This window comes from Saccostrea cucullata, unplaced genomic scaffold (genome assembly GCF_032062105.1).
Source record: "Saccostrea cucullata isolate Sc308-1 unplaced genomic scaffold, CSIRO_AGI_Scuc_v1 ctg7410, whole genome shotgun sequence".
NCBI lineage: Eukaryota > Metazoa > Mollusca > Bivalvia > Ostreida > Ostreidae > Saccostrea > Saccostrea cuccullata.
The window spans coordinates 2,401-29,533 of NW_026927752.1; the positions used below are offsets into that span (position 1 = coordinate 2,401).

Below are 27,133 nucleotides of genomic sequence, written 5' to 3' on the forward strand. Positions count from 1 at the left end.
TGTGGTGGTATATTTCAGTTATCGAGAGCACTGACCTAGATTTGGGAGAGAAAGTCATGTGATGTTCTCGGCTTAAAGATAATAAACTTCAACAATATGTGTACAAAGCTAAAGATACTCCGTGTCAAACTATACGTATATATTTTTTTTTTTTACAAATTAATATGTAATTTATCAAGAAAATAAATTGGTTAACAGCTATTTTACGTCTTAAAATACACCTTGATTTATAAAAGTTTTTTTTCTTAGTTAAATGACTAATTCATGTTTTTATTTTCAGACCATTTCCTGATTGCTTTTAAAAAGATTGTAAATTTAGAAATGTCCTAATATATCATTTATTTCATATTAGTACTAAAATAAAGGTTAGAACATCAAAATTATTTTTTTAAAATACTAAAAGACCTATAGAAGTACGGTCCATGCATAACTGGAATGTAAGAACATCCATGCGAATTGGGTTTTTTTACAACTCTGTCTGTATGTTAATTTATGAATATAATAAACGGCCATTATCCATTTCAATTCTACCAGTTCTATTCAAATTCTACTTGATACTCTATTCCATCCATTTTCTCTGCATATACTTTGTCCAATGTTTCATTCATTGCTACAGTGAAGTGATTTTTCCAGTCTCCTATCTTTCCTGAAAATCAAAGGTATATCTTTATTTTAAAAATCTAAAAATTTGGTGTTTCTTGAACTTCTTAGGGATTTGTTTGTTTGTTTGATTTTATTTTGCAGGAGTTCATAACAAAATTTCGATTATAAAAGCATTTTAAAAAGCCTTAAAATGTTTTTGAGATGAAGGAAAAATTGATTTGGAACAGAAACTGTTTCGCCTAGTTAGATGTATTTAACCAGAATGTAAATCCTTTTTCGAAACAAACATGATGTATGCATTATAAAAGCAGTTAGTCAATGGTTATATTTATTCTCAATTCAACAGGAGCATCATGGCGGGTGTTACCGGTCGGCAGAGAATGCTCTCTTTCTCCATTGTTTTGTAAATAGTTTTAACAATACTTCATTTTACTTTCATTATTTTTTGCTTTCAAAACCACGTAAGTCGTATAACAGAAGAGTCATTTATGTTTAAAAAAAGAACAACAAAGAGACCTTTTCTGTAGACTGTAGGAGTTTCTTTCACCTGGAGTTCATTCATTAATTCCGCCATCTTTTGATCCTCCCTGACACTTTTGTCCGCTTGCTGAAGATTTTGAAAGGTGCACTTCTCTGTTATCTCTTTGACTAGTCCGTTTTCATCTTTAACTCCCAAAAAGTCAGCCAATCTCCGAATCTCTGCTTCTGTGTTCTTTGAAGTATACAAGCAACACAGCATAGACATTAATATGAGGAGATATCAACATCACGAAATTAGAATGCCCTTGCAAAAGATCATAAAACAATTGAATGTTATATAGAACTGCTGCTTTTACATTGTGTTTTTAAACGAACAACTCTCATTTCTCATTTAAATTGTTTCAAAACTTTAACTTATAAACTTAATCTAAGTTTCAAGGAAATAAGGCTGTGAAAAAGTTTTACCATGGCATAAAATATAAGATTATTTACGGAACACAAATATTTCATATCAATTCATCACATATTTTCATCACAGGAGACATCTCTTTCTCTTTGGAGATACACTGTAAATTGTTTCTCTCTGTTCTACTGGAACGTCTCTAAGACAAAGAGATTTACATTCCATTGGGGGTATTTTACTTAAAAATTGATTGCAAATTAACAGAATCAAAAGGTCAAAATATGAATTTTAAATTTGTTATATTGACACGACAAACGTGGAATACTGTGAAAGTACAACATCAAATTTAATTCAATTCACATTTTCAAATTGAAAAGTCTCGTGAAGATATTGCGTTGGCTCTTCCATTAATTAGCTAACCCAAAGAATTCAGCAAAGATTTGCGGACAAATCAGGTAGTCAAGAATACAAACATAATTTGTAGTATCACAATTACAATAACGTATGCAAACAAACTGAGTAACGGACGTTATGAAAATTCATTTCTTAAATATCTGTTATCCGGTGTATTCCTTCAACTTCAGAATAAACAAAAAATTTGATATTATAGTTTCCAGCTAACTATAAAGTTTCACGTTACGTCACGATCTAGTTAACAGCTGCGCTCAAGATAAATTGTACACGCCTCCTAACTGCAAGATTTACGACTGGAACTTTCTTCTTATCCCTGATAGGTTGCTCGTGCAACAGATTATTTCCGTGTCAATGTTGATAATTTGAGTTGACCAATCACGTAATTTGTTTACGCTGGACGCATCGGACGAAAAAGATCATGACGTAACGTGAAACTTTACAGTTAGCTGCAAACTATGATAAAGGGGTTCTTTAGAGGAGTACAGGTAAAATAAAAATGATACAAGGTAATTAACTTAGGTAAAGATAGACACAATATAAAACATTAATACATTAATTTTTTTTATAACATATTATGAAAAAAAAAATTTTCTAAATGATTAAACAGATCTTCCTCAATACATTATTTTATATCAAATAGTATTAAGTTATTTATATCTTTTTATTGTTCGAATTACTATTGAGTAAATAGGATATGGGCAATGCAGGGGCACTGATTGACTTTAGATAAAAAATACCAAAAAGAAGGAAATTAGTGAATAGAGCATTAAACATAGATCTCGGGAATTTCAAAAGTTGGATCAAGAATCTAAAGAGGTAAGCATTCACTATTGACCGCTTACACTCGCCTACATGTCTAATTTTTTCAATGATGACATCGTAATATTGTGTTTCAAAAATAATTAATATTCTTTTTATATCCCACATACTTAATTGGTTAAAATACTTGTTCTCTTTTTTTTTTTTCAAATACTTACATATGAATCATCTTTTTATTCGCGGCTACTATATTTTCGCGTTTTTGCTCAAAACAATTAAATAACGGAAATCTAATACTTGAAATGATTTTAAACATTATATGAAGCCATTTTAATATCCAGTAATCGTTAAACATTTGCCCCAAGGAATGACATTCTTACGGACTAAGATGTCAAGGAAACGTAGGCATCTACCGTTGTAAAACTTACAAAAGTCATCAACAAAATGTTCAATTTTAAAGATCTTAAAAGTATTTATCTTTATAAAAAATATCCACAATTTTTTTTCTTTTCTACTAAAGTAGTGGTTTAGTGCTAAAAATATTAATTTCTACTAATTCTGATGATTAAGATTATTAATGTCTTCCGTTTCCAACGCAATGAAAACTAAGTTAAGGTTAAGTATAGTTAATGCAAAAATAAAACTAATATTTTGGATTATTGATTTGTCCTTGTGTACCATTTTTTAACTCTAAGAGCATTTTTTACATAATATTTACTTACTCTTTGTAGTTTCTCGTATTGTATCATCAATATTTGATCTTTTCGAACAGTCGCTTCTTCGATAAACTTTTTATTATACTCAAACCATCCCCCGTACATCGCCTCTAAATAAAAAGGGAAAAAATCTTTCCAAGATTTAAATATTATGTAGGTTGAAATATTTGAAAAAAAATTAAAAATGCCATAAAAATACTATTATTTAAAATTCTTACTTCGTCCAATATAAAGTTCGTCCAAAAAATTCTCAAAACTCATCCCAGGTAAAAATCCACAAGAAGAAAGAAATTTAAACAAAGACACAGCAACATCTTTCGAGTTACGTACAACGTATACTATTTTCCCGCCTTTATCCACATGTTGTTTTGGGAGCCATTGAAAAGGAACATGGGTGCTCATGACACCATTATAACCCTGCATCTGACTCATGTCTGATAACCCCTCTACGAAAACCTGTTCCCTAGTCACCGTAGAATACTCGGCTTTTCCCCCTCAGAAGCATGCCCATTATCTCCATACCCAGTGAGTTCCTTCAATAAACAAGTACACAAACATGAATAAGAATTTTTACAGTGACGGTAGTTTTTTAAATTAACATGTGACGAGAAAGTAGTATGGATTATGATATATGCAAAAGGTTGGAAATTCTGTAGTTAAATACAGTATAAAATTAAGGCCTAACATTTGGTATGAAACAAATCAGCCAAAATTCGACACAATTATTGATTAATTTATATTTGCTAAAAAGGTAATTATATCGACCATCAAATTTACGAAATGCCGTCTTTAAAATATGGTTGTTGAAATCCCCTCATCTCATCTGCCTCAGAGGATTTGAATTTAAAGAAAAATTAAGTGACGTCTTCTATTTACATACTCTCGATTCATATGCTTTAAATTCAGATCAAATATGATAAATATTTGGTTGTATGTTGTTCAGCTCATTTTGACATTCTATTGACATTTCCTTCTTTTAGTGAAATATATGGATATAACGATCAGTATTCAAGATCAAAAAACCATAAAACACACTACAAAATAGGAGCAGAGCAAACAAGAATCTCCAAAATATCAGAGGGTGGGATCAGCCATGAGATGCGAGTATCCATTGCCGGTCGGTCACTCCTCTGTAAATCAATTCAGTGTGTAAATAACGCATTAACAGTTGGTATGGAAAACGTCAGTAAGCATTCGACTAAATGATAAATTATACTTGCTGACAAAGTCATTGTATCGATCAAAGAACTCACGAAATGATGACTTTAAACGAGGCTGCTGATATCCTTGTTAGTGAAAAATTTACATTGTTTAAGAAATTGTACATTCGTAAAGCATGCTCTTGTTCATCGAATCCAGTAAAAGATATAAACTCCGCATGCGGGTGATGAAGGTATATTGCTAATGAAAACATTGCTGTGACGTCATGCCTTTGTTCTTGCAGTCTAAAAATTTACCTGTAGTCGTCCGATAATAATTACCAGTCCGATAATATATTAGTGCGGTAGTGATAACACAATCGGACGGTATTTAAAAACAAGAAAACGAGTGAAATAGAGGTTAAATATGTCCAGAAACAAAAAGAAATGTTAGGAAAATTTTCAGGTAAAGCAAACGCAAAAAACTTAGTTGCTACAAAATAGCAAATCCATGAAGAAAATCGAGTTTAATCCTTCTTCAAAATTAACACTTTCCACTTATAAAGTGTTTTTGATACAACACTTTGAATAAGCGATTTAAATCCATTTTTGAGGAAAAATTTGATCATTTAAGGTTTGCTCCCCTATGGTCGCACTTATAAAATCCGAGAATTTCCATTATGTAAACAAAAACTTCAGAATAAAAGTCCGCATATTTTTCCTTTCCATGGTGAAGGTAATGATATCACCCAAAATTATGTCTGTGTCAATGTCAACTTATGCACATAATATATAAAATGTTCCAAAATAATAAAAAAAAAAATCCTTCACCACCTGACCCCTGTCTTCCTTGGCTAAACGACTGCCATTGAATGCATGGAATGAAAGAGTTCACTAACTGTTTCTATTGCCTCATTCCTTTTATCTACTTATTAGACGGGTAAGAAACAATGGATGCCTGAACTCCTATTGTGTTATTATCGGACTCCTCCAGGTAACTTCTGGACAGTTTTAAGAAAGATATATGCCGAATACTGTTCTATATGTAAAATTATCAGACAGTTTTGGCCCTAACGGGCCTCAAACAGTCTGATAATTTTTCATATAGAACAGCATTCGGCATATATCCATTACATAAGTTAGGAAGTTGACGATTGAAAAGTTTAAGTCATCACGTTTATCGTAAAGCTTGGTTGTAAGATAACCATTAACGTCTTTTTCGAGTAAAAGATCCAAATATGGAACAGATGTGTCAGACTCTGTGGTATCTTTTATATCAAACTCCCAGGATATATCTAATCGACACAAGAATGGAAACAACCGTTGTTAATTAACAATATTTCGTCGATATATCTAGATGTCGAGTTTAGGTGGCAGAGGATAGTTTCGAATAAAGTACCGGTCAAAAAATAGAAAAAATAGAGAAACCTGAGGTGTGAATGCATATAATAGGTAATTTTATAGCTAGAATATTTTATGGGTGCACTTGGAGGGAACTGGTGGCCTTGTATATTTTATTGAAATATGACACTTTAGTGTCACTACTACTGTATATGGGATATGGACTAGAAATACGAAACTAAGGTCAAAACTCGCTCTACCAGTATTTCACCAGAAAAGCAGGGTGGGTTCACAGGATGAATTGTAGCTTGAAAACGAGGTGGTTGAGCCATAATCTCTTGCTGTTCATTGGTATGTACAAATGTTATTCTGCAATTTGTGTGGTAGCTTAGGTCAGGCGCACGGGCCGGGAAAAGCAGATGCGGCTGCGGCGAAATAGTGAAAATAGGCTTGATTCACATGAAATTTTGAGATTGTCCCTGCGCCATCTTTAGGGCTCATTGTGTAAGTTGTACATGTTGTACGTAAGTTGTACGTTTTGATTGCAAAAAAAAACTATCTTCTGCCACCTTCAAGAATGCATCAATTTTTAGAAATGTGAATTTTAGTCTGATTTTTATACAAAAGGGTTTATTTATGTAAGTCAATTTAAAAAAATACTTTGTTTCTGTTATTTAAAATCTGTACAGTTAGGTATATTCACTAAAAAGCAAGGGGGGTTACTCTTTTCCAACATACATTTTTAAAGACTTTGAACCATCAGCATAATAAATCATATAAGATTTAGGCATTTTTTGCCTGAGAATAAATTAATTGTTTGAATTTGATACTTTGGGTATTGTTGCATAATTAAAATCATGTCTTGCTTTAATTAATTAAATCTAATTAAAATTTAAGTGTATTAATTAGTGCGATATCACGGAAATTATATATATTTGCCATTTTTTCAACCTAATTTACTAAATATAATTATTTTGAAAATAAAAATCAGTCAGCATACCTAAATGTCACTAAACCTAACCATATATAGTACCAGAAAAAACTTTTTTTGCTTTATTTTTCTAAATTTAACATATTCTGTTATTGATATTTTCATGAAATATGCCCCCCCCCTTTTCAATTTTTAAATTTATCTTTATTTAAATGTGACAGAATCTAAATTTTTCAATGGTTTGCTATAAAATGACTTTTTTTTCTTTGAATAATAGCAAAAAAAAAGAGTTTATATTGCATATTTAATGAAGTAATATCAATAAAATGTGCATTCTCATGTAATTATTGAATTCTGCTAGGCCCATAAACTCCCCACAATTGCCCAGGATGGACAGAATAATCTCTTTTAGTATTCAGGAGAATGAAATGTATGTATTTGATTACTCATAACTGTTAAAAGTGAATACCAGACACTTAGAAAGAATTCAGCTAGGACAAACAAATTTTTACAGTGCATTTTCATTACACTGAAGAAATGGCTGCAGGGGTAGGGTGTTGAACAGCCATTTCCTGGACACTTTTTCTTAAGCATATGATGCAAGAGGATTTTTTGCATATCATGATAAATATCTTGAAAGTTGAAAGGGGTTTTAACTTTGCAAAGAAGTTATAGGTATATAAAACCAAGTGAAAAAGAGATAAAATGGAATTTCATAGAACATGAAAAATAGGGGAGTATGTGATACATGTGAGTACATTTCACCAAGATGTGCCCTTTATATTTGACATTTTACATATAAATGTATGTGAAATAGATTAAAATTACCATTAAACACTTTTTTGCTAGTATATTTATCATCTGGAGTTGTAAGAATTGCATTTGTTTTATGTGTAAGAAACAATATGGGGTTAAGGTGGTTGACCTAGAATTGGTGAGGTCTCTTATTTGGCCATAACTTTTTTATTTTTCAATGAATCAAGACATATTTGGTATATTTTTACTCAGAATTGCATGTTCTTTCTGAATTAAGCAAGGTTTATTACTTGCAAGACAAACTTTGAAAGTTAAAGGTGGCAGAGGATAGTTTAAATAAATACCGGTCAAAAAATAGAAAAAATAGAGAAACCTGAGGTGTGAATGATATTATAGGTAATTTTATAGCTAGAATATTTTATGGGTGCATTTGGAGGGAACTGGTGGCCTTGTATATTTTATTGAAATATGACACTTTAGTGTCACTACTACTGTATATGGGATATGGACTAGAAATACAAAACTAAGCTCAAAACTCGCTCTACCGGTATTTCACCAGAAAAGCAGGGTGGGTTCACAGATGAATTGTAGCTTGAAAACGAGGTGGTTGAGCCATTATCTCTTGCTGTTCATTGGTATGTACAAATGTTATTCTGCAATTTGTGTGGTAGCTTAGGTCAGGCGCACGGGCCTGGGAAACAGATGCGGCTGCGGCGAAATAGTGAAAATAGGTTGATTCACATGAAATTTTGAGATTGTCCCTGCGCCATCTTTAGGGCTCATTGTGTAAGTTGTACATGTTTTATTCCTAAAAGCTTCAATTTTCTCAAGGGACTACATCATACTGTTATTACATGTAGAGGGAATTTAAAATTTTTCAATGCACATTTTTAAAGCAGCTCAATATTAAGTAAACCGTGAGTCAAACGTTTTGATTGCAAAAAAAACTATCTTCTGCCACCTAAAGGCCACAGCCAATGTTTTTTTCAAGTAAAATTACCTATTTCCTTTTTAAAAGAATGCATTGTTAAGAAAATTATGATACAAATCATAAATGTACTTTGATAATTTTTCCATATTTTAGGGGTGTTTTTATGATAGCGTAATTAAATCCATGAACTTCATGTATTTAATAATTAATAATATGAATGTACTCAACTTTAAATGAGGTTATTACAGACCTGATCTTGGAAAGGTTGGAAAAATTGCATCTTCTCCTAGTTTCATGTCCCTGATGTATTTCAGTGCATGTTCCGCGTCTTTTAAAATGACACAAGCTTGGGCAGGTACATTTCTCCATAACTGGGCCATTCAAGTTCTGTTACATGTGTGTCATCCATAGCAGTTAGTCGTTAAGCTGCAGTATCCCCTCTGTGAATGAGTTTACGTGACACAGTACACATTATCTAGGTCGTTGCGAAATAACTCTTTTTTTTTTACAAGTTGTAAGAATTGCCTGACAGATATATGCAGTGATTTGACCTTAGCTTAGTAAACAAGTGCCTCTTGAGGCTTCTATAATTTTTATGTTTGACAAAATTCCACACTGGTGATTATCATTTATACATTATGATATAGGTATCAGTACACTCTAGTTTTTAGGAGCATTCAATCATGTTATAAGTTAAACATCCTACTCTTTATCCCATATTCCGTTTAAATTATGGTGAATTATGTGAAAGGAGGATCTTTGACCGTTATATAGTCAGCGCACAACTGTTTGCTGAGTCCATGTGACACCATAAGGAACTAAATAGATTACGCTAGGCGTGTGAGCTTAGTCCATCTCCTTAATAAAAAAATTGCCATCCATAATAGAACTCAGCCCTCTGACACACACACCCAATCTTTCAAAAGGTCACGGAGTCCCCAAAAATTTGTTTTTTCAAAAACCTTAAGGCAAATATGATCTTAACTAGAGCACGAACATACGACAAATTGGAAGTCCTCTACCTGTGGGTAACAATTAGAACTAAAATCTTGACTCTCAACGAAATCATAAACAAATGTTCTTCCGAAACCAACAGTTCGTTTCAAAACATAATAGGGAGTCAGACAGTGGGGACCACAGGAGGACACAACGTTTCTTTTATGTTTTGAATATATAATTTGTGTATCAATGTTAATTGTGTTCCTTAAGGATGTACAACACACCCATCCCCAAAAAATTTCTTTCGTTAAATTTTCGCTATTTTTGTTTTTTTTAAAAACATATATCTACTGTGTGTATGCACATTTTGACAAAATCGTAAGGGAATCGTATCGTAATCAAATTGGAATATTGCTTTTGCTTTAAAAATATATTTAATTACATTTTTTAAAGTTCTCAAATGTAAAGTATATTTAAATTGATTTTTTTTTCAATTTTTAATATCCCCTCCAAACACCCCACTTCCTTTTCTTTCTTTCTTTTTTTGCGTCGCAGACCAACGTTTGACGAAACGTCTGTTACAGTACAGACACAATTCATAAAATCCCTGAGGTACACACTAGTTTGTTAATTCATGAATGCAGAATAAACATTGGCTACTGGATTTTATGTTTGAAGAAAAATTTACTCGAGGATCTTATGTCCATTCAAGTGATTAGTCCAAAAAAATATATATATATATATATATATATATATATATATATATATATATATATATATATATATATATATATATGTGTGTGTTATGCATTCAATATCACAGGATACCGGGATATGAATTCAACTTATGTTGAAAACATGTAGAATTTTAATCTTATTTTTCCAAAAAAAAAAAAAAACCCCCAATGGTGTATGTTCAACTTTTCTATGAGTGGAATAATTATATTTTCTTACATGTCATTATTTCAAACAAGGCACTGTGCCGTGGGGATACATATGCATCATGTGAACACCTCTAAGGATATTGTATGCAATCTTTCAATTTCGTTGTTTCTAAAGAAAAAAATGAAAATTCCGTATTCGTCCACATTAATTTCAAATATTGTAACGAGACCGAGGGTATCGTGTAATAAACTCGTGGGCCGCTATTAGTTTCTGGTCACTTGGTCGAGATTTGATGGTTCTGTTTGGTCACAGTTTATATAATGGTTAATAACCAATTTTTGGTCACTTAATTGGTTAATGGAATGACCAACTTTTGGTCACTTATTTGGGGACGTAATGACCAACTTTTGGTCACTTCTTTGGTTGACGTAATGTCCAACTTTTGGTTATTCTTTGGTTGACGTAATGACCAATTTTTGGTCACTTTAAATAATGTTTGTTAGGTATAACACTTGTTAAAAGTTTATAACATTTATTAAGACGATCAAATGGTTCACTTATAAACACACAAAATGGTACACAGTAACTTGGTTGGTACAACGTTATTTGGTTAACAAAAAGGTGACCAACCGATGGTCAATCCAGGACGTTCCTAAAAACTTGGTTCCCTTTATTGTTTCGTATACATAGACTTGGTACCGTCTTATAACCGAAGTATACGGAGTCGTTCCCCAAACCAGGGGAAAGGGTGTGTGCTACGAGTAGTCCACAGCCGACTGGAAGTCTAAACCCAAAACAGCTGGTTTATATAGACAAAAGTTGTTATGATGACGTAAGAAACAATCAGATACCCATTACGTCACAATCAATACAATCAATAAGTTAGCGGGTTTTGACCAACAAAATTATACATACTAAATTAATAACGTTGTACCCATATAAAACATACAAAATACATCACTTTCTCATTAAATTATACATGTTAAATTAATAAAGTCATTAAATCAATTATTGTTCATTTCTTTCGTTAACTGTTCATTGACAATTATTTACGGAGTTTATAAAAATCGGGTTCAAATTCCATATATTCCAAACTTGTAAACAAGAATTAACCCGAATTTCACAGCTAGGTACACTTCGTGAAACGTAACATTATCAAACATTAAACTCTTTTATCTATTAATTAATATTTATGCGTACATTGATAGGTTTTGTTTTGATTCGAGAAAATGCGAACCGACATTGTTGGCAGTGACAGAAAGTCAAACGATTTGTTGCAATGAGATATTCATAAATTCAGATAATTTCAGTACTACCACTAGTATTTACAATTCTTTTCCAATTTCTATACTTACATTGTGTGTATTAGGTCTACGGTATTCAATGCATTCTCTGATTTATCAGGTCTCTGATTCTGTGTATGCGGAAAACCGTGAATAATGGGAGGAAAACAAACATATGTCCTACATTTTGAGGGTTGTTCCTCTTTGGTCAGTAAGGGTCTGAGAACGCCATCGATGATTACGTTGTGAAAAGTTTATTCTTGGTTTATTGTTGTTGTTTTTTTTTTCATTAAAGAAGAACAAAACAGTATGTTAGGTCTATCAGAGTATTTACTCAGAAAATAAATAATAAGACCTAAATATTGTATTTTTGTACGTAAACTTCCCGGTAATCAAAAAAATAATCCCTTCTTCAAGAGTAGAGGAAAAGTGGCCTTAAATTGTATATTCAGATTTATCGATGATGATTTTTTTTTCACTTAACAATAGTTATTTTTATTCGTATGTTGACTCGATGTATCCCTGTGAACTTGAGATAAATGACATTACAGAGTCTGCCACATCTGATTTATATGTAGAGTTATTCGTAAGGATGTTTATGAAGTTTCGGAATCCAGTATAATAAGGTTGTTCAATTCATGTTGGTTGTTTGGAATATTAAAAATATTCAAAAGTGCTTATGATTTTGAAGAATATCTTCCTTAGAAAGAGAACTATGAGTGTTTAATTGGATAACCACTTGTAGATTTAAATCCAACTTCTCCTAAAATACAATTTATATAACGAGCCTTACAAACAAAGACAATGTTGTTACCTGCTTTGTCAGCAGGGACCAGTACATACTGATCATGTAATCTATCTAATTCTTTTTTTTTCACCTCTGGATTATTGAATACAGAAGGATAACGAAGAGTATTCAAACTTTAAAGTCGACTGAAACAATAAAAATCAAAATGGCGTTTACGATTTGATAATAGATCTTCTATTCCAAAAATGGGAAAATCTGAACTGCAAATGTTCTAATGTTGTCTACTGAATAGAATGTACTCTGTGTGGACTTGTTTATGTTGGTGAAACCAAGGGATAATTAATAAAAGAATATCAGGTCATCGATTTCAATTAAATCATGTAGGTCAGCAGTTTTTATACAAACATTTTAATTTACCTGATCATTTTATTTTGTCAATGAAAGTTAGAATTTTCGAAAAGATTTATTACCACACAAATAGCCCTTCAATGAGTTCACCTTTCCGAGGACAACGAGAAGAATTTTCAGATTTGAAAACTAGGGACAGCCTTTCCCTGTGGATGAAATGACAATGTCCATACGGCATAGTGTTGGAAATTTTTTCAGTCCGAAAGAAATATTTCAAGTACATTTCTGAGGTATGAGGACAGAAGGTACTGACCTAACTTTTGGAGAGAAAGTCATGTGATGATCCAGTTTAAAGATAAAAAAGTTAACAATACGTGTACAAAGCTAAGACACTTCAACACTCCCCGTGTCAAACTATACGATATTTTTGTTGTTACAATAATGTAGTTTTCCAAAGAAAATATTTCGGTTATTTTACATCTTATAATAGACCTTGATTTATTATAGTGTTTTCTCAGTCAAATGACTTATTCATGTTTTCATAATGTATTGTAAAAACAGCTTTATTTTTTTACTATTTCTTGGTTTTATTTAAAAATAGAGGTACCGTGAGCAATGAGCTCACTACATTATACCCCCGCCTCCAATATGAATATAATGGCAGTGTTTATGTTTTGCTGTGGGAAACCCAAAAAATGTGTCGAATCAAAAAGTAAAATAGGAGGTGCATAATGGCAATATATATGTAGTAAAGTTTTTTCTGAAAGTTTCATCATATTTCATTCATGATATGGGAGGAGTTGCGGATAAGAGATGGGTACCCCAAATCGTAACAGACAGACGGACGGACGGACACACCGATTACTATATACATTGGAGCCTCATTTTTCCGGTCGCTTTGGTTTCTAGTCAATTTTTCCGGATATGTGAAGCGTCCGAATACCTGAATTGCGAGTTTAACAAGACAAAAATAATGCTAAAAATTTCCATTTCGATAAAAAATCGTTTGGATACTGAAGCATCCGGATATCTGAAGGTCCACTGTACCCTCCCGCTTTTCAAGCGAGGGTATAAAAAAAGATTGTAAATTATGAAATGTCGCCATTATTTTATTTTATTTTCATATTAGTATTAGAAAAAATGTTCGAACATCAAGTGAATCAAAAATATACTAAAAGACAAAGAAGTAAGTTCCGTGCATAATGTTCATTTTGAATGTGTGATCATCCATTACTCAGTATTATTTTCACAAACAACTGTGTATTGGCTTCCTAAAAACTATGTTTATATGTTTAACATATGAACACATGATTAAAGAAAATTACGCCATTTCAATTCTACCAGTTCTATTCGAATTCTACTTGATAATCGACTCCATTCATTTTCTCTGCATATACTTTGTCCAATGTTTCATTCATTGCTACAGTGAAGTGATTCTTCCAGTCTCCAATCTTTCCTGAAAATCAAAGACACATTTTTATTTTAGAAATCTGAAAAAATTGTCTTACTTGAGTTTCTTAGGATTTTGTTTGTTTTTTGCAGGAATTTTCAAATACATGTATTACAGCATTTTAAAATGTCTTAAGCTTTTCGAAATGAAGGAAAACTCAATTTTGATCAGATATTATTTCGACAATTTAGACGTATTTAACCAGAATGTACATGTATTCCTTTTTCAACAAAAACACACGTGATCCATGATTATGAAATCAGTTAGTCAATGTTTTTTTATTCTCTATTTAAAAGAGGAGCTTCATGGCGGATTTGACGGTCGGCAGGGTATGCTCAACTTCTCCATTGCACATAATCTCACCTCCGATGTTTTGGAGGTCCGTGTATGCTCTGCTCCTATTTTGTATTGTTTTATGGACTTTTTTCTTATATACTACTCATTATGTCCATATATTTTGATGTGTGGCAGTGAAATTTGATTAACTCTAGACAATTAAAAATACTAGTTGTTATTAGATAGATGGCATCCCATTGAACAAAAATAATTCCAGAAAAAAAACAAAAAGGTTTTGGAATAATTTTCCTAATTATGAATCAAATTTAGATAATAATCATAAATAGAAAGAATCTTCATTGTTATCTAATTATTTGAAACAATGCTTCGTGTTTCTTTTTTCTTTTCCAAGCTCGTTGGTTGGATAAGAAAAGTTGTCAATGTTTAGTATAATGACAAAACTAAAGGGACCTTTTCTGTAGACTGTAGGATTTTCATTCAGCTGGAGTTCATTCATTAATTCCGCCATCTTTTGATCCTCCCTGACACTTTTGTCCGCTTGCTGAAGATTTTGAATGGTGCACTTCTCTGTTACTTCTTTGACTAGTCCGTTTTCATCTTTAACTCCCAAAAAGTCAGCCAATCTCCGAATCTCTGCTTCTGTGTTCTTTGAAGTATGCAAGAAACACAGGATAGACATTAATATATGGAGATATCATCATAATAAATTTAAAGTGCCCATGCAAAAAGATCATAAAACAATTGAACGTTATAAAGACCTGCTGTTTTATACGAACAACTTTCATTTCTCGGTTAAATGTTTCAAAACTTTAGCTTATAAACTTATTCTAAGTGTCAAGGAAATAAAGTTGTCAACAAGTATTACAATGGCATAAGATATCACGCGTGCTTGGACATAGAATGACATCTTTTTATTTACCAAACACAAGATTTGATATCAATTTATTTAACATATTTTCATTTCAGGAAACATTTCTTTCTCTTTGGAGATACTTTTAAATTGTATCCCTCAATTTTACTGAAACATCTCTCTAAGACAAAGAGACAGATATACATTCCATGGATATCTTGCTAAATATTTGCAGAATCAAAAGGATAAATTATGATTTTCTTAAAAATTTGATATATTGACATCACAAACGTGGAATACGGTGAAAGTGCATCGTTATAGCGAAGATCAAATTCAATTCATTTCTAATTATGCGCCCGGATCGATAGATCCCGGGCGTATATTGTTTTTGTCCTGTATGTTTGTCTGTTTATCTGTTTGTCTGTGTGTCTGTCTGTCTGTTGTCAACTTTAACCTTGACCATAACTTTTGAACCATGAGAGATGAATGGCCTTGTTACTTTGACTGTGACCTATATGCTAAAAACAGCTCTTTCGAACTTTCGCAATTACTTTTGAACCAAAGGAGATAGAGACTTCATATTTGGTTTGCATACTTCACTAATTAAGTTCTTTCAAATGACATCCAGGTCATTGACCTTGTGACCTTGACTGTGACCTATATGCTAAAAATAGCTTTTTCGAACTTTGTTGCCGCGTGCTCATAGTGTTTCACACACACACACATCTTGTTTTTCAATTGAAAAGTCTCGCGAAAGATGTTCACGTTGCATTGGCTCTTCCATTAATTGTAGTTAACCCAAAGAATTTAGCAAAGATATGCGGACAATGAACACAAACATAGTTTTAGTATCTCAGTTACAACAATGCAAACAAACTGAGTAACGCACCTTATGAAAATTCATTTTTTTAAATATCTGTTATCCGGTGTATTTCGTGAACTTCAGCTCGCCGAAATAAACAAAACATGTGATAAAGGGGATCTTTTAGGAGTACAGGTAAAATGAAAATGATACAAGGAAATTAAGTAAGTGAATAGGATATGGGCAGTGAGCACTGATTGCCTTTGAATAAAAAATACCAAAGAAAGGAAATTTATGAAAAGAGGTAAGCATTCCCTGGTGACCGCTCAAAGTGGCCAATATAACTTTATTTTTTTCACGATGACATCGTAATATTGTATTTCAAAAGTAATTTAATCTTTTTATATCATTATTGGTTCAAATATTTCTTCTCTTTTTTCCAATTAGTAACGAGGTACATGAGTTATTTAAAAACTGTAAATTATCTTTTTATTCGCGGGTACTATTCTATCAAGTTCATGCTCAAAACATGTAAATAATGGAAATCTAAATTTTAAAAATGTTTTTAAACATTATGTGTAGGAATATTGATATCTAGAAATCGTGAAACATTTGCCCCACCGAATACCATTCTTAGGAACAATGGTGTCAAGGAAACGTATTGATTTACAATTGTTAAACGTAGAAAAGATCACAAAATGCTCAATTTTAAATATCTTAGAAATATTTATCTTTATAAAAATTTTTAACTTTTTACATTTTATGTTTGTTAGTTAAGAGTAGTTTAGTGCTAAAAATATTAATTTAATCAATATTTATAAAAAGTGTGTGAAACCTTGAATTTTATTTTACAAAATTTTTTTTATTAGTTCCGTTTTAACGTCATTATTTCGCAAATTCTACAATCAGTACCATGGTATCAAACATTATCAATAAAAACTAACGTTAAACTGATTTTTGGAGAATTTTTTTTGTCTTTGTGTAACATTTTTAAACCTTGAGAGGATTTTTTATTTAATATTTACTTACTCTTTGCAGTTTCTCGTATTGTATCATCAATATTTGATCTTTTCGAACAGTGGCTTCTTCGATAAACTTTTTATTATACTCAAACCATCCCCCGTACATCGCCTCTGAATAAATGGAAAAAAGACTTCTTTTCAAGATTTAAATATTATGTAGATCGTTATTATTATTTTAAAAAAAAGAATTTGAAAAGGCCTAAGAAAATTATTATCTTAAATTCTTACTTCGTCCAATGTAAAGTTCGTCAAAAAAATTTTCAAAGCTCGGGCCAGGTAATAGATATCCACATGATGAAAGAAATTTAAACAAAGACACAGCGACATCTTTCGGGTTACGCACAACGTATACTATTTTCCTGCCTTTATCCACATGTTGTTTTGGCAGCCATTGAAATGGAACATGGGTGCTCATGACACCATTATAACCCTGCATCTGACTCATGTCCGACAATCCCTCTACGAAAACCTGTTCCCTAGTCACCGTAGAATACTCGGCTTTTCCCCTCAGAAGCATGCCCATTATCTCCCATACCCAATGGGTACCTTTAATAAACAAGTACACCAACATGAATAAAAAAAATTTGACGGTGACCGTAGTTTTTTTTTTTTAAAATGAGGGAAAAAATGGATTATGATACTTATATATTTTCGAGTCATATGCATTTAATTCAGGTCACATACAGTGTATGATTAATATTTGGTTGTATGTATTTTTTAAGCCCATTCAGAAATCTTCCATCAGCAACTCATTTTCTTCGTAAAAAAAACTGAGATAACGAACAATATTCAAGATTAAAATCCATAAACAATACAAAATAGGAGCAGAGCAAACAAAGACCTCCAAAATATCAGAGGGGGGGGGGGGGATCAGGTGCCACGAAGGAGTAAGCATACCCTGCCGACCGGTCACTCTTAGTCATGATCGGGAAATAACAAATCTTTTTGACCTTTTTGCTGATATCCTTGTTTCATCAACTTGTTTGTGAATATTTTAGCTTGTTTTAGAAATTGTATATGCGCATCGACCGAAAGATATAAACTCCGTATGCAGGTAATGAAGGTATATTGCTGCATAATTAAGTAAGGGAGTTGACGATTGAAAAGTAAAAGTCAACACGTTTATCATGTTTGTTAGATAATCATTAGCGCCTTTTTCAAGTAAAATATCCAAATATGAAACAGATGTATCCGACTCTATGGTATCTTTTTTCTCAAGCTCACAGGGATAAATCGAAATGACGTTATAATTGAAATAACCATTGTTAATTGACAATACGTCATCTATATATCAAATGTCGAGTTGACGGTGAAAGCAAATCTTTCCTTCATTTTACTTGTATGAATTTGGACAAGTTCTGCTTCATATGAATACAAAAATAGGTCTCCTAATAACGGCGGGAAGTAGAACCCATGAGAATTCCAACAGATTGCTGAAAGACCTGGTCTCCAAAAACCATATAGATATTGTCAATCAAAAACTCAACCATCTTTTGGATGTCAACTTCAGAGTACTTGTGTGTACAATAGGAATGTTTTTAACAAAATAATTTTGCAAATGACCAATGACAAGTTAAGTAAATTTACGAGTTCTTCTGTTCTTGAAAAAGCATCTGTCAACGAAATTAAAAGGCCTGGACATTAATTCATCGTCGGGAATGGTTGTGCATGAGGTTGAAAAGTCGTAAGTTTTTAAGCTGTAGGTTTTTGTAAAATCTTGTGATTTCAGATTGTCCATTAGACTTTTGGTATTTTTAAGTACACATGTATTCACATCTGATTTTACCACTTCACGAAAAAATTTTGTTGCAGGGTACTCTTAAAATTTCTCCTTCCCCTTTCTTCCCCAAACCCGCCCCCCCATTTTTTAAGTTTTTTCCAAAGTTCCCAAAAATCCAATATAGATAGGGAATTTTTAAATTTATTTTGGTTGTTTGGGATATTAATCAAAGAAACTAAAAGAACCCCAACCAAATTTTTTGGTATTTTTTGGGTTGTTGTTTAAAACCCCCTTCCCCAAATTTTTTAAACCCCATATGACTAGCCCCACTACTTGCCAGTGGAGAGCTGCAAATTTTGCCGTATTTGGGATTTTACGGCCATTGAAAATTTTTTTGTGCCACAAAACCGCGACAAAAACCCTTTGGGAATTTTTTCTAAAGGGAACGGGCGCCATTTTCCCATAGGGGGATTCGAATGCACAATGTAAGGATAAATTTTTTTTACTTCGCCCAAAGGTTTAAAAGTGGGGTTGAGGTCTCTGATCCATATTTGGGCTAAAATGTGTTATGTGTTATGTTTTTTTGTGCTATATGTGTGTTATGTGATAAAAAATAAATAAAGAAGCTTTTCACAAAAAATATTTCAAACAAAAGGGGACCAACCTTGGGACTTTATTACAAAAGGGGGAATTATAATTTACAAAGAGCTCAAAAAAAAAAAAAAATCATTAATATGCACAAAAAAATATTTTCACTATTTTTAAAATTTTGACAAATAATTTAACATTTTCAGTACACATCAGTATGTTTCTTTTTGGTTTTACCCACTTTTGAATTTCAAACCCCATTTTCATTGATAGGCCCCCTAAATTCAAAATTTTCTTTTTTGGTTTTGTTATTTTTGAAATTCAGCTCCACGTCTTTAAAAAATTTGCATGTGTATTCGATATTTTTTTATTTAGTTTTTTTGTAAATTCAACCCCTTTGACTTGTATGATCTTTGATATGCAAAATAAATATTAAATTTTCCCTTTTAAACTGCTCTTAAAATTAAAAACTCTTTTTACTTTTAATTGAAATGAACATTTAAATTTTATGTTTTTTTTTTTTTTTTTTAAAAACCCCAAATTTTCCCCCCGGACTTCAATTGATAGACATGTAATATTACATTTCTTTTGATTTAGCTCTCTTGTAATTCAACTACATGACCTTCTTTTATAAATTTAGGGACGATGAATTTTTTTTTTGGGTTTTGATGAAGACAAAATTGATGATATTTTAAAATTCTTTTACAAATTTATTACTTTTGAATATATTTGATTTTTAAGTCCTTGATTCACATTGAAAAAAACAAACATTTCACATTTTTTTTTATGAATACCCCCCCTTTAATTTTCTGGATTTTTTTTTTTGGTTATTTTTTTTACTTTTCTGCACTTTTAATTCACTGTATCACATTGCCAGCATCTGATAGTCAGACACAGCTGGATATGTAAAAGAACTCTTTTTTCCAGAGGCGCCGACTTTTAAAGGAAAAGAATCACAGGCATGTTAAGTGACCTTTACTTATATAAAGCTTGCTGTGATACAGATCTAAATTGTGAAAGAATGGTTTTTTTATTGTTTGAAAAAAAGTAAGAGCATTTACAAAAAAAATATTTTATCAACGGGTAAATTTCCCTTTTAAGATTAATATTTTTTATTTGACCATCTTTACTATGTTTTTTCTCGTTTTTTTTACAAACATAAGTAGTGTTTATATGTAAACACTTCATCACTAGTTATCGGGGGAAAATAGCACTGTTCATTAGCATACTGGATCGGGCGCAAGAATTAGTTTATTTATATACCACTAACACTTTAGTTTTGTGAAAAAAACCCGGGTTTTGTGCAATGTCTAATTTTGTTAATTTTCTTTCAAAATCTGTTCTAAATTTACTGACTTATAATAAAAATTTTATTGTTTTAAAAAACCCAAAACTTTTTTTTGACGACAACCCAATTTTTGACTACACGCCCCTTGAAATTTTTTTCTCTCGCGGATTGACAAAATTTTTTAAAAAAATAAATAATAAATATTTAAATTTATAAACATATAAAAGGCATTTTAAAAAAATATATTTTTATTCTTTAGATCCTGAATGTTGTAAAAAACCCAATATTATACAAGAACCTGTACCAAAATACTAAAGGAAAAGGGTGATTATTTTTCGATACAGGGGGAATCCCTTATCAGTAACATAACATGAGTTGATACCATCAACTCAAAAAAATATTCAAAACTACATGATTTTGAAAAAATTTTTTCCAAGCTTTAAAATGACTAGAAGTAAAATTTCATATTTTTAAAAGAATGCATGGTTAAAAAATTTTTATAAAAGGCCCCCAATTTTTTTTTTGAAAATTTTTGTATATTTGGGGGTATTTATATCATATCGTAATTACTCCATGAACTATACATGTATTTCATAAATAACTAGTTTTTGTAAGGGGAACCGGGTCCCGGGTTTCCCCCAAACCCTCCCCACCTCCCTTTTATTGCCATATTCCTGTAAGTTTCATTAAATAAGACAAATCAGGCATTTGAGATTTTTAACAACGTTTACCCAAAAGTGTAAATTCATTCAAATTCTAGCATTGCACGCGTGCACATGTAAAATGCATGTGCGTAATGAAAATATTATCTTTTTCTACACAATTAATATTTTGATATACTAAATATTAAAGTATTTAATTCAAAAGTTTTTTTTAAAAAACGATCATTAAAAAGTGTTTTTTTTTATTTTGCTCATTGCACATGAGAGTGCATACATGACAGGGGTGACCAAAATTACTTGAAATTTAATTACATTTTTATCTTTGTTTAAATCCCTTTTCCTTTTTGGGTTTTAAAAACCCAAGGGAGTTATAGTTTTTAAAATTTTTCAGCCAATCAGATTGCAGCGCACGTACACGCACGTGTACTTGCATCCAGGTCCCATCCCTTTTCTTGTGGAAATCCATTATTTTCACCCATGTTCCCAAATTTCATCCTTTTTGGTTAAAAACCCAAAGGGGATTATTTTTTTAAAATTTTTCAGCCAATCAGATTGCAGGCACGTACCGACGTGTACCATGTGATGGTGACCATACCTTCTTGTGGTAGTCCATTATATTTATTTTATTTCCAATTCTCATCCTGTTTGGTTAAAAACCAAGGGATTAATGCTATTTAAAATTTCAGCCAATCAATTTTTAGGCCGTCTGCAGGGCCCCACCCATGATAATTGCTATATTTTCATGTTGTAGGATATCCAAATGCTTTGGCCCAGTTCAAAATTTAAAAGGGGTTTCGTCCAAAAACAAGAAAGATATTGAGATTTTAATTTTCACCCAAAAATTAGAGCAACCCGCACGTGCATGCCCCCGGGGAAAAATTCTTGCTATTTTGACCCAGTCATATTGTCTATGCTCCCAATATATCCTTTTTTTTATAAATTTCAAAGTATTTCATCAAAAATTAAAAAAAGTTACCCTATATCAATTAAATGGGTTTTTTTACGTTTGCAGGTGCACGCTCGAACACGTGCGCGAAAAATGACCTTCGTTCCCGGGCAAATCTACAAAAAATCCCTACCCTAAAAAGGTTTTACCAAAATTCGGATTTAGTTTACAAATCACCCCCCAAAAAAAAATTTGGAAAAAAAGAAGAAAAATAATAATAACTAGAGCAAAGCTCGTTGGCAAAGCAACGAGTAGGTTTCCCCCTTTTTTTGGAAGTGGCATTAATTTTTAACAAAAATGAGAAATAACGCCAAAAAAGGGTTTTGAATCCTTTAACGCTATTTAAATTTAAGCAAAAATAAGCAATTTTTCGCTACTTCCGGTTTGACCGGAAGTGCCACAACGGACGAAAAAATTTTTTTTTGTTCAGAAAATTTTTTTTCCCCAAAAAACTTTTCAAAAAAAGAAAAAATTTGGTTTTTTTGACTATTTCCCCGGTTTTGGCCGGAAAGGGACGACCCCGGAAAGTTTTCCCTACGACTTCAAAAAAAGTTTAAAGTTTTGTCATTTTAAACAACTTTGCTTCTTTGCCGTATTACAAATTCTCAATACTTTTTGAGATATAAAGAAAAAACTGTTGGCCCCTTTTAGGCCCTTAAATTTGGGGCCAGCCCTTTTTCGAGATATCATTTGAAAAAATCTTTAAATTCTGCACTTCTTTTGTTTTTATTTCGTTTTCACAAAAAAAATTTTCAGGTAAAAAAAATATCGAAGAAAAAGGGGTAGAAATTTTGAAATTTGTGAAGGTCTATTTTCGGGGCCCTAGCCAGCGCCCACCAGCGTCACTTCCGGTAAATTTGATAACCTAATTTCCCCCTTCCAAATAGCCTACCTAGTTAAAAAATTTTAAGTTTTTTAAAGCCGTTTTTCGGGAAAATTGTGGACAAAATGACCCTTAAAAATCAGAAAATCGACGATACCCCCGGGGAAATGACGTTATTGAAAAAAGGAAAAAAAAAGGCCCTAAGGTTCAAGTGATGTTCCAAGCCGAAATTTTTTTTTAAATTTTGTTGGCCGTTTTAAAAACGCGTGCACAAAATCGGTAAGAAAAAAAAAATAATAATAAAAGTGAAAAAAAACCAAAAAAAAAAATAAAGGGCTTTTTCCCCTGAAGACGGAAGACCTTAACTAAGCCATCTCGTTGCAAGCAACGAGGAGGTTTCCGTTCCCATATCTGCATGGATGTAATAAAAAACCGTGTTTTGGGGGAAATTTTTTTTGATAGGATAAAAAATGTCAGAAAGGCACAAAATTTTAAAAAATTTTAAAAACACAAATAAAAAAAAGGGGAGGGAATTTATCAATTCCAATCAACTTCCGGTTCTTACTTCCTCATTTCCGGTGGGACCGTATGTGCTCAAAAATACTTTCAAAATCACATCAAGCAAGCAGGAAACATTCCCCGAAAGTTTCAAAGGAAATACTCATTTTGACAACTTCCGGTTTCGAACCGGGACTTCCGGTGAAAAAAACAAAGCTACGCATTTTTAAATCTCATAAAGAAAATTACATTCATTTTAAAAAAAAAGAAAAAAAATCGCTATACATGTAAATTTAAATTTTATGTACTTCCGGTTTAACCGGGAAATGTTGAGGGAAAAAAAGAAAAAAAAAAATTAACATTATTTTACCATCTTTTGTTCAATATTGCTTATTTTAAAAAAAATTCAAAGTTTTTGAAAAAAGTTCAAAGATTTAGCATTCAGCCCCCTTTTACACTTTATTACGTAACATATTTTATAAAATTTTTTTGAAAATATTTTATGCAAATTGTTAAGTTGAATATCTTTGCTTCAGTAATGTATCACAAAATATTGATTATTTTAAAAAAAGAAAAAAAAAGAGAGACTTTTGGCCCCCATGCCCCCAATTTGAAAGGGAAATTTTTCTTCATATCAAATGAAAGGTCTTACTACATTGCACATTTTTTATTATATATGTCTTAACAAAATATTAAACCCGTAAAAAAATATAAAAGAAAACGATTTTTTTAGATGGTATGAGCCCAATTTTAGGCCAACGTCAATGCCTTTTTACCTGGGAAAACTCTATATGCAAAATGTTCAAAATTTACCCACCCCCTTTCCCCTACCTTCACTGGGAAAAACTAAATCGATATCTTCAGTTGTTTAGGAGGAAAAACTCAGGACAAGCCGACCCCCTAAAAATCAGAAAATCGTCCATATTAGGGCCCGGGAAATGACGTTATCAACAGAAAATTTCCGACAAGGTTCAGATGATTATCTATTAGATCTGAAAGTTTGGTAAAATTTGGGCGAGCCGTTTCCGAGAAAAGCGTGCACAAAATTGGTAAGAAAAAAAAAATAACTAGAAAAAAATGTTGCGGGAACGAGAGGTTTTTGTCCCATTTTGAAGAAAAAAACAAAAAGTGTAGAGAAAAAGTATAAAAAAAGTTGGACATATGGAAATTGAACCCGTGTCGGCCCGCGTCAAACCCAGCGCATTTTAAACCCTTGGCCATTGAAAAATACTTTGTACATAATTTAAAATCAGTAAAACTTAAGATTCCTCAAAACTGCTCAAAGCATTTTCCGTAGAAAATTAAAAGATTAACGCTCATACGGCTTTTATTGACTTTACTTTAAAGCTAGAATGCGTAACTTTTCTCGTCATAGGGGTTCGATCAGCACATCTAATAGACATGCCCTATGTTTTAAAGAAGTCTCCCTGTTCATATTTTTAAATTTTTAAAGGACGATAAAATTTTAAATTTTAAAAAAATTAATAGAGAATTGTCCATAACTTGAAAGAATTACCTATAACTCAGTTATATTTAGATATTGTTCGGGGAAAAAATATTTGGATTTATTGTAGCATCATAGTTTAAAAACTGAAAAAGGCGTATCCAGCTAGAAAATAGAAAATCCAAAAAATTAAGGTTTAAATTTTCACATAGGGTTGGGGAGCAAATTTTGGAATTGGTAAAGGGGGGGGGGGTAAACCCAGAAAAATTAAACCCCAATTTTCAATGCCTATATTGTGTAATTGCGAAAAAAGCCCCCCCCCCCTTCCAGTTTTGTTACTTACAGAAATTAATTTTGTTTTTGGGTTTTGAATTAAAATTTTCACTATAAGGAATTTAAAAACCCCCAAGTTCTATAGTTGCCATGACTTAAAAAATGTGTCTGATATTTACATGTACAAAAGTATATGCAGTTGGTAAATATATTATTTTTTTTAAATCTCTGTATGAAAGCATTGATCTAAATTTTTTAAAATTTTAAAAGGGGAAAACCTACCGTTATATAAAAGACAAAACAAATAGAAAGATGTTTTTAGTTTGTCTGAACTTATCAAAAAAAGCTATATATACATTACCCCCAATGTTTTTTTTGTTGGAAAGTAAAAATTTAAAGCGGATTTTAAACAAAAATATTTTAACTTAAAATATAATTTCTTTTTTTTTGGGAAATAATTGACTTTAAGTTCAAAAACAGTTTTGAAAAAAATTTCAGTAACTTTCAAAATTTTTCATGAACACATATAAAAAAGTCTTCAGGAAAAAATGGGAAATTTGGGGGTTTTTTCTTTACTTTTGCGTAACTATGTTTACCCTAAAACCGCTAGCTTTTTGTTTACACGTCTGCAAAAGAAAATAACAAAGACAGAAAGTCACTGAGATATAGGCCTATCCTAATATATTTGTGTTTGTAAAGGTGGGAAAACATTTCAAGTTTTAAAAAAAAAGTAGTCAGAAAGCCCGCGTAAGATTTAAAGTGTTTTTTGATTTTTGTCTCAGATGCTCAGATGCTCGCTAGTTTATCCCCCCCGGGTTTTCCCAAAAAAAATTGGTTGTGGTTAATTTTTCATACTCCAAAAAAGGGGCAATTGAAATAGATTATTTTTTTTGAAATTTTTTGGAGACACCTAAACCCGGAAATTTATGAATATTAAAAAAACCATAAAATACCTACCATTAATGGAGTCATAATTTTATTTTTCCACGAGGCCCAACGGGGGCCAATTATAATTAACCCCCAATTTCATTTAAAAATGCATTTTTCTAAAAATATTATGCAGTGTTATTTTTTGCTCATTTTTTTTGACTTTAAAAAACCATAAAAAAGAAAATTCTTTGTAGTTTCTTCACTTTTTTTCAAAATAATTTTTTTGTAAAATTGCAGTGATATCACAGTTTGGTCAAGTTCAAAATAAAAATTTTAAAAATTGTAAGTTGTTAAGAAATCATCTTAGTAAAATTTTTAAATAAGAAAATTTTTGGAAGTTACTTTAATGGGTTTGTGTATCAATTTCTTTAGCATTTTAAAGCAAGAAAATTTCAACAATTCTGCACAATTCAGTGTAAAACATGTAAAAATTTATTAAAAAGCTAAACGAGCTCACAACAAGGTTTCATTAAAAAAAAAAAGTTTTTCAATGAAATATATAGGTTTAAAAAAGCAATTATGACTCAATTGTGGCTCAATCTTCTGTTTGATATAGTTTAGTATAAAAATATGAAAAAGCTAAAAAGAAAAGAGGATTTTTGTTTAAAATTTTAGTAATTAAAAATTAACCCCACTCGGATTTGTACTTCCACCCCTTTAAATTTTGGGGGGACCCCTTGAAAGGTTATAAATTTTTTTAATCATTTGTTTTCTGAATAAACACAATGACAAAGGGAAATTAAAGCGTGGATTTTTTTAAAAAATTGACAAATTTGAGTAAGCTAGTGTAAAAAAGGAGATTTTAAATTTTAGCTAAACCCAGCCCGAAGGCCTAAGAGAAATTTTATCCCCCGTTGCCTTTTT

The 27,133-nt window shown here is 31.6% G+C and overlaps 2 protein-coding genes across 2 annotated transcripts; both read right to left on the bottom strand.

Moving 5' to 3' along the window:
- Positions 1-536: 536 nt before the first annotated feature.
- On the bottom strand, positions 537-3,861 carry LOC134275441 (sulfotransferase 1E1-like). The gene is made up of 4 exons (XM_062757720.1): positions 3,594-3,861; positions 3,382-3,485; positions 1,120-1,315; positions 537-646 (listed from the first exon to the last, which is right to left on the bottom strand). The coding sequence occupies exons 1-4, from the start codon at positions 3,805-3,807 to the stop codon at positions 537-539; spliced, it is 624 nt and encodes a 207-aa protein (XP_062613704.1). The 5' UTR covers positions 3,808-3,861.
- Positions 3,862-13,804: 9,943 nt separating this feature from the next.
- LOC134275442 (sulfotransferase 1E1-like) lies at positions 13,805-21,834 on the bottom strand. Its single transcript, XM_062757721.1, has 5 exons — positions 21,783-21,834; positions 17,326-17,643; positions 17,105-17,208; positions 14,874-15,069; positions 13,805-14,132 (listed from the first exon to the last, which is right to left on the bottom strand). The coding sequence occupies exons 1-5, from the start codon at positions 21,832-21,834 to the stop codon at positions 14,023-14,025; spliced, it is 780 nt and encodes a 259-aa protein (XP_062613705.1). The 3' UTR covers positions 13,805-14,022.
- Between the last annotated feature and the right edge of the window lie 5,299 nt (positions 21,835-27,133).

Coding starts and splice junctions, on each gene's coding strand:
- LOC134275441 (XM_062757720.1), bottom strand. CDS start 3,807: ATGAGTCAGATGCAGGGTTATAATGGTGTCATGAGCACCCATGTTCCT. Junction 3,486..3,593: donor CGAACTTTATATTGGACGAA/GTAAGAATTTTA, acceptor CTTTTTATTTAG/AGGCGATGTACGGGGGATGG. Junction 1,316..3,381: donor AATACGAGAAACTACAAAGA/GTAAGTAAATAT, acceptor TATACTTCAAAG/AACACAGAAGCAGAGATTCG.
- LOC134275442 (XM_062757721.1), bottom strand. CDS start 21,834: ATGGGTGAAAATAATGGATTTCCACAAGAAAAGGGATGGGACCTGGAT. Junction 15,070..17,104: donor AATACGAGAAACTGCAAAGA/GTAAGTAAATAT, acceptor CATACTTCAAAG/AACACAGAAGCAGAGATTCG. Junction 14,133..14,873: donor TCCTACAGTCTACAGAAAAG/GTCCCTTTAGTT, acceptor TTTGATTTTCAG/GAAAGATTGGAGACTGGAAG.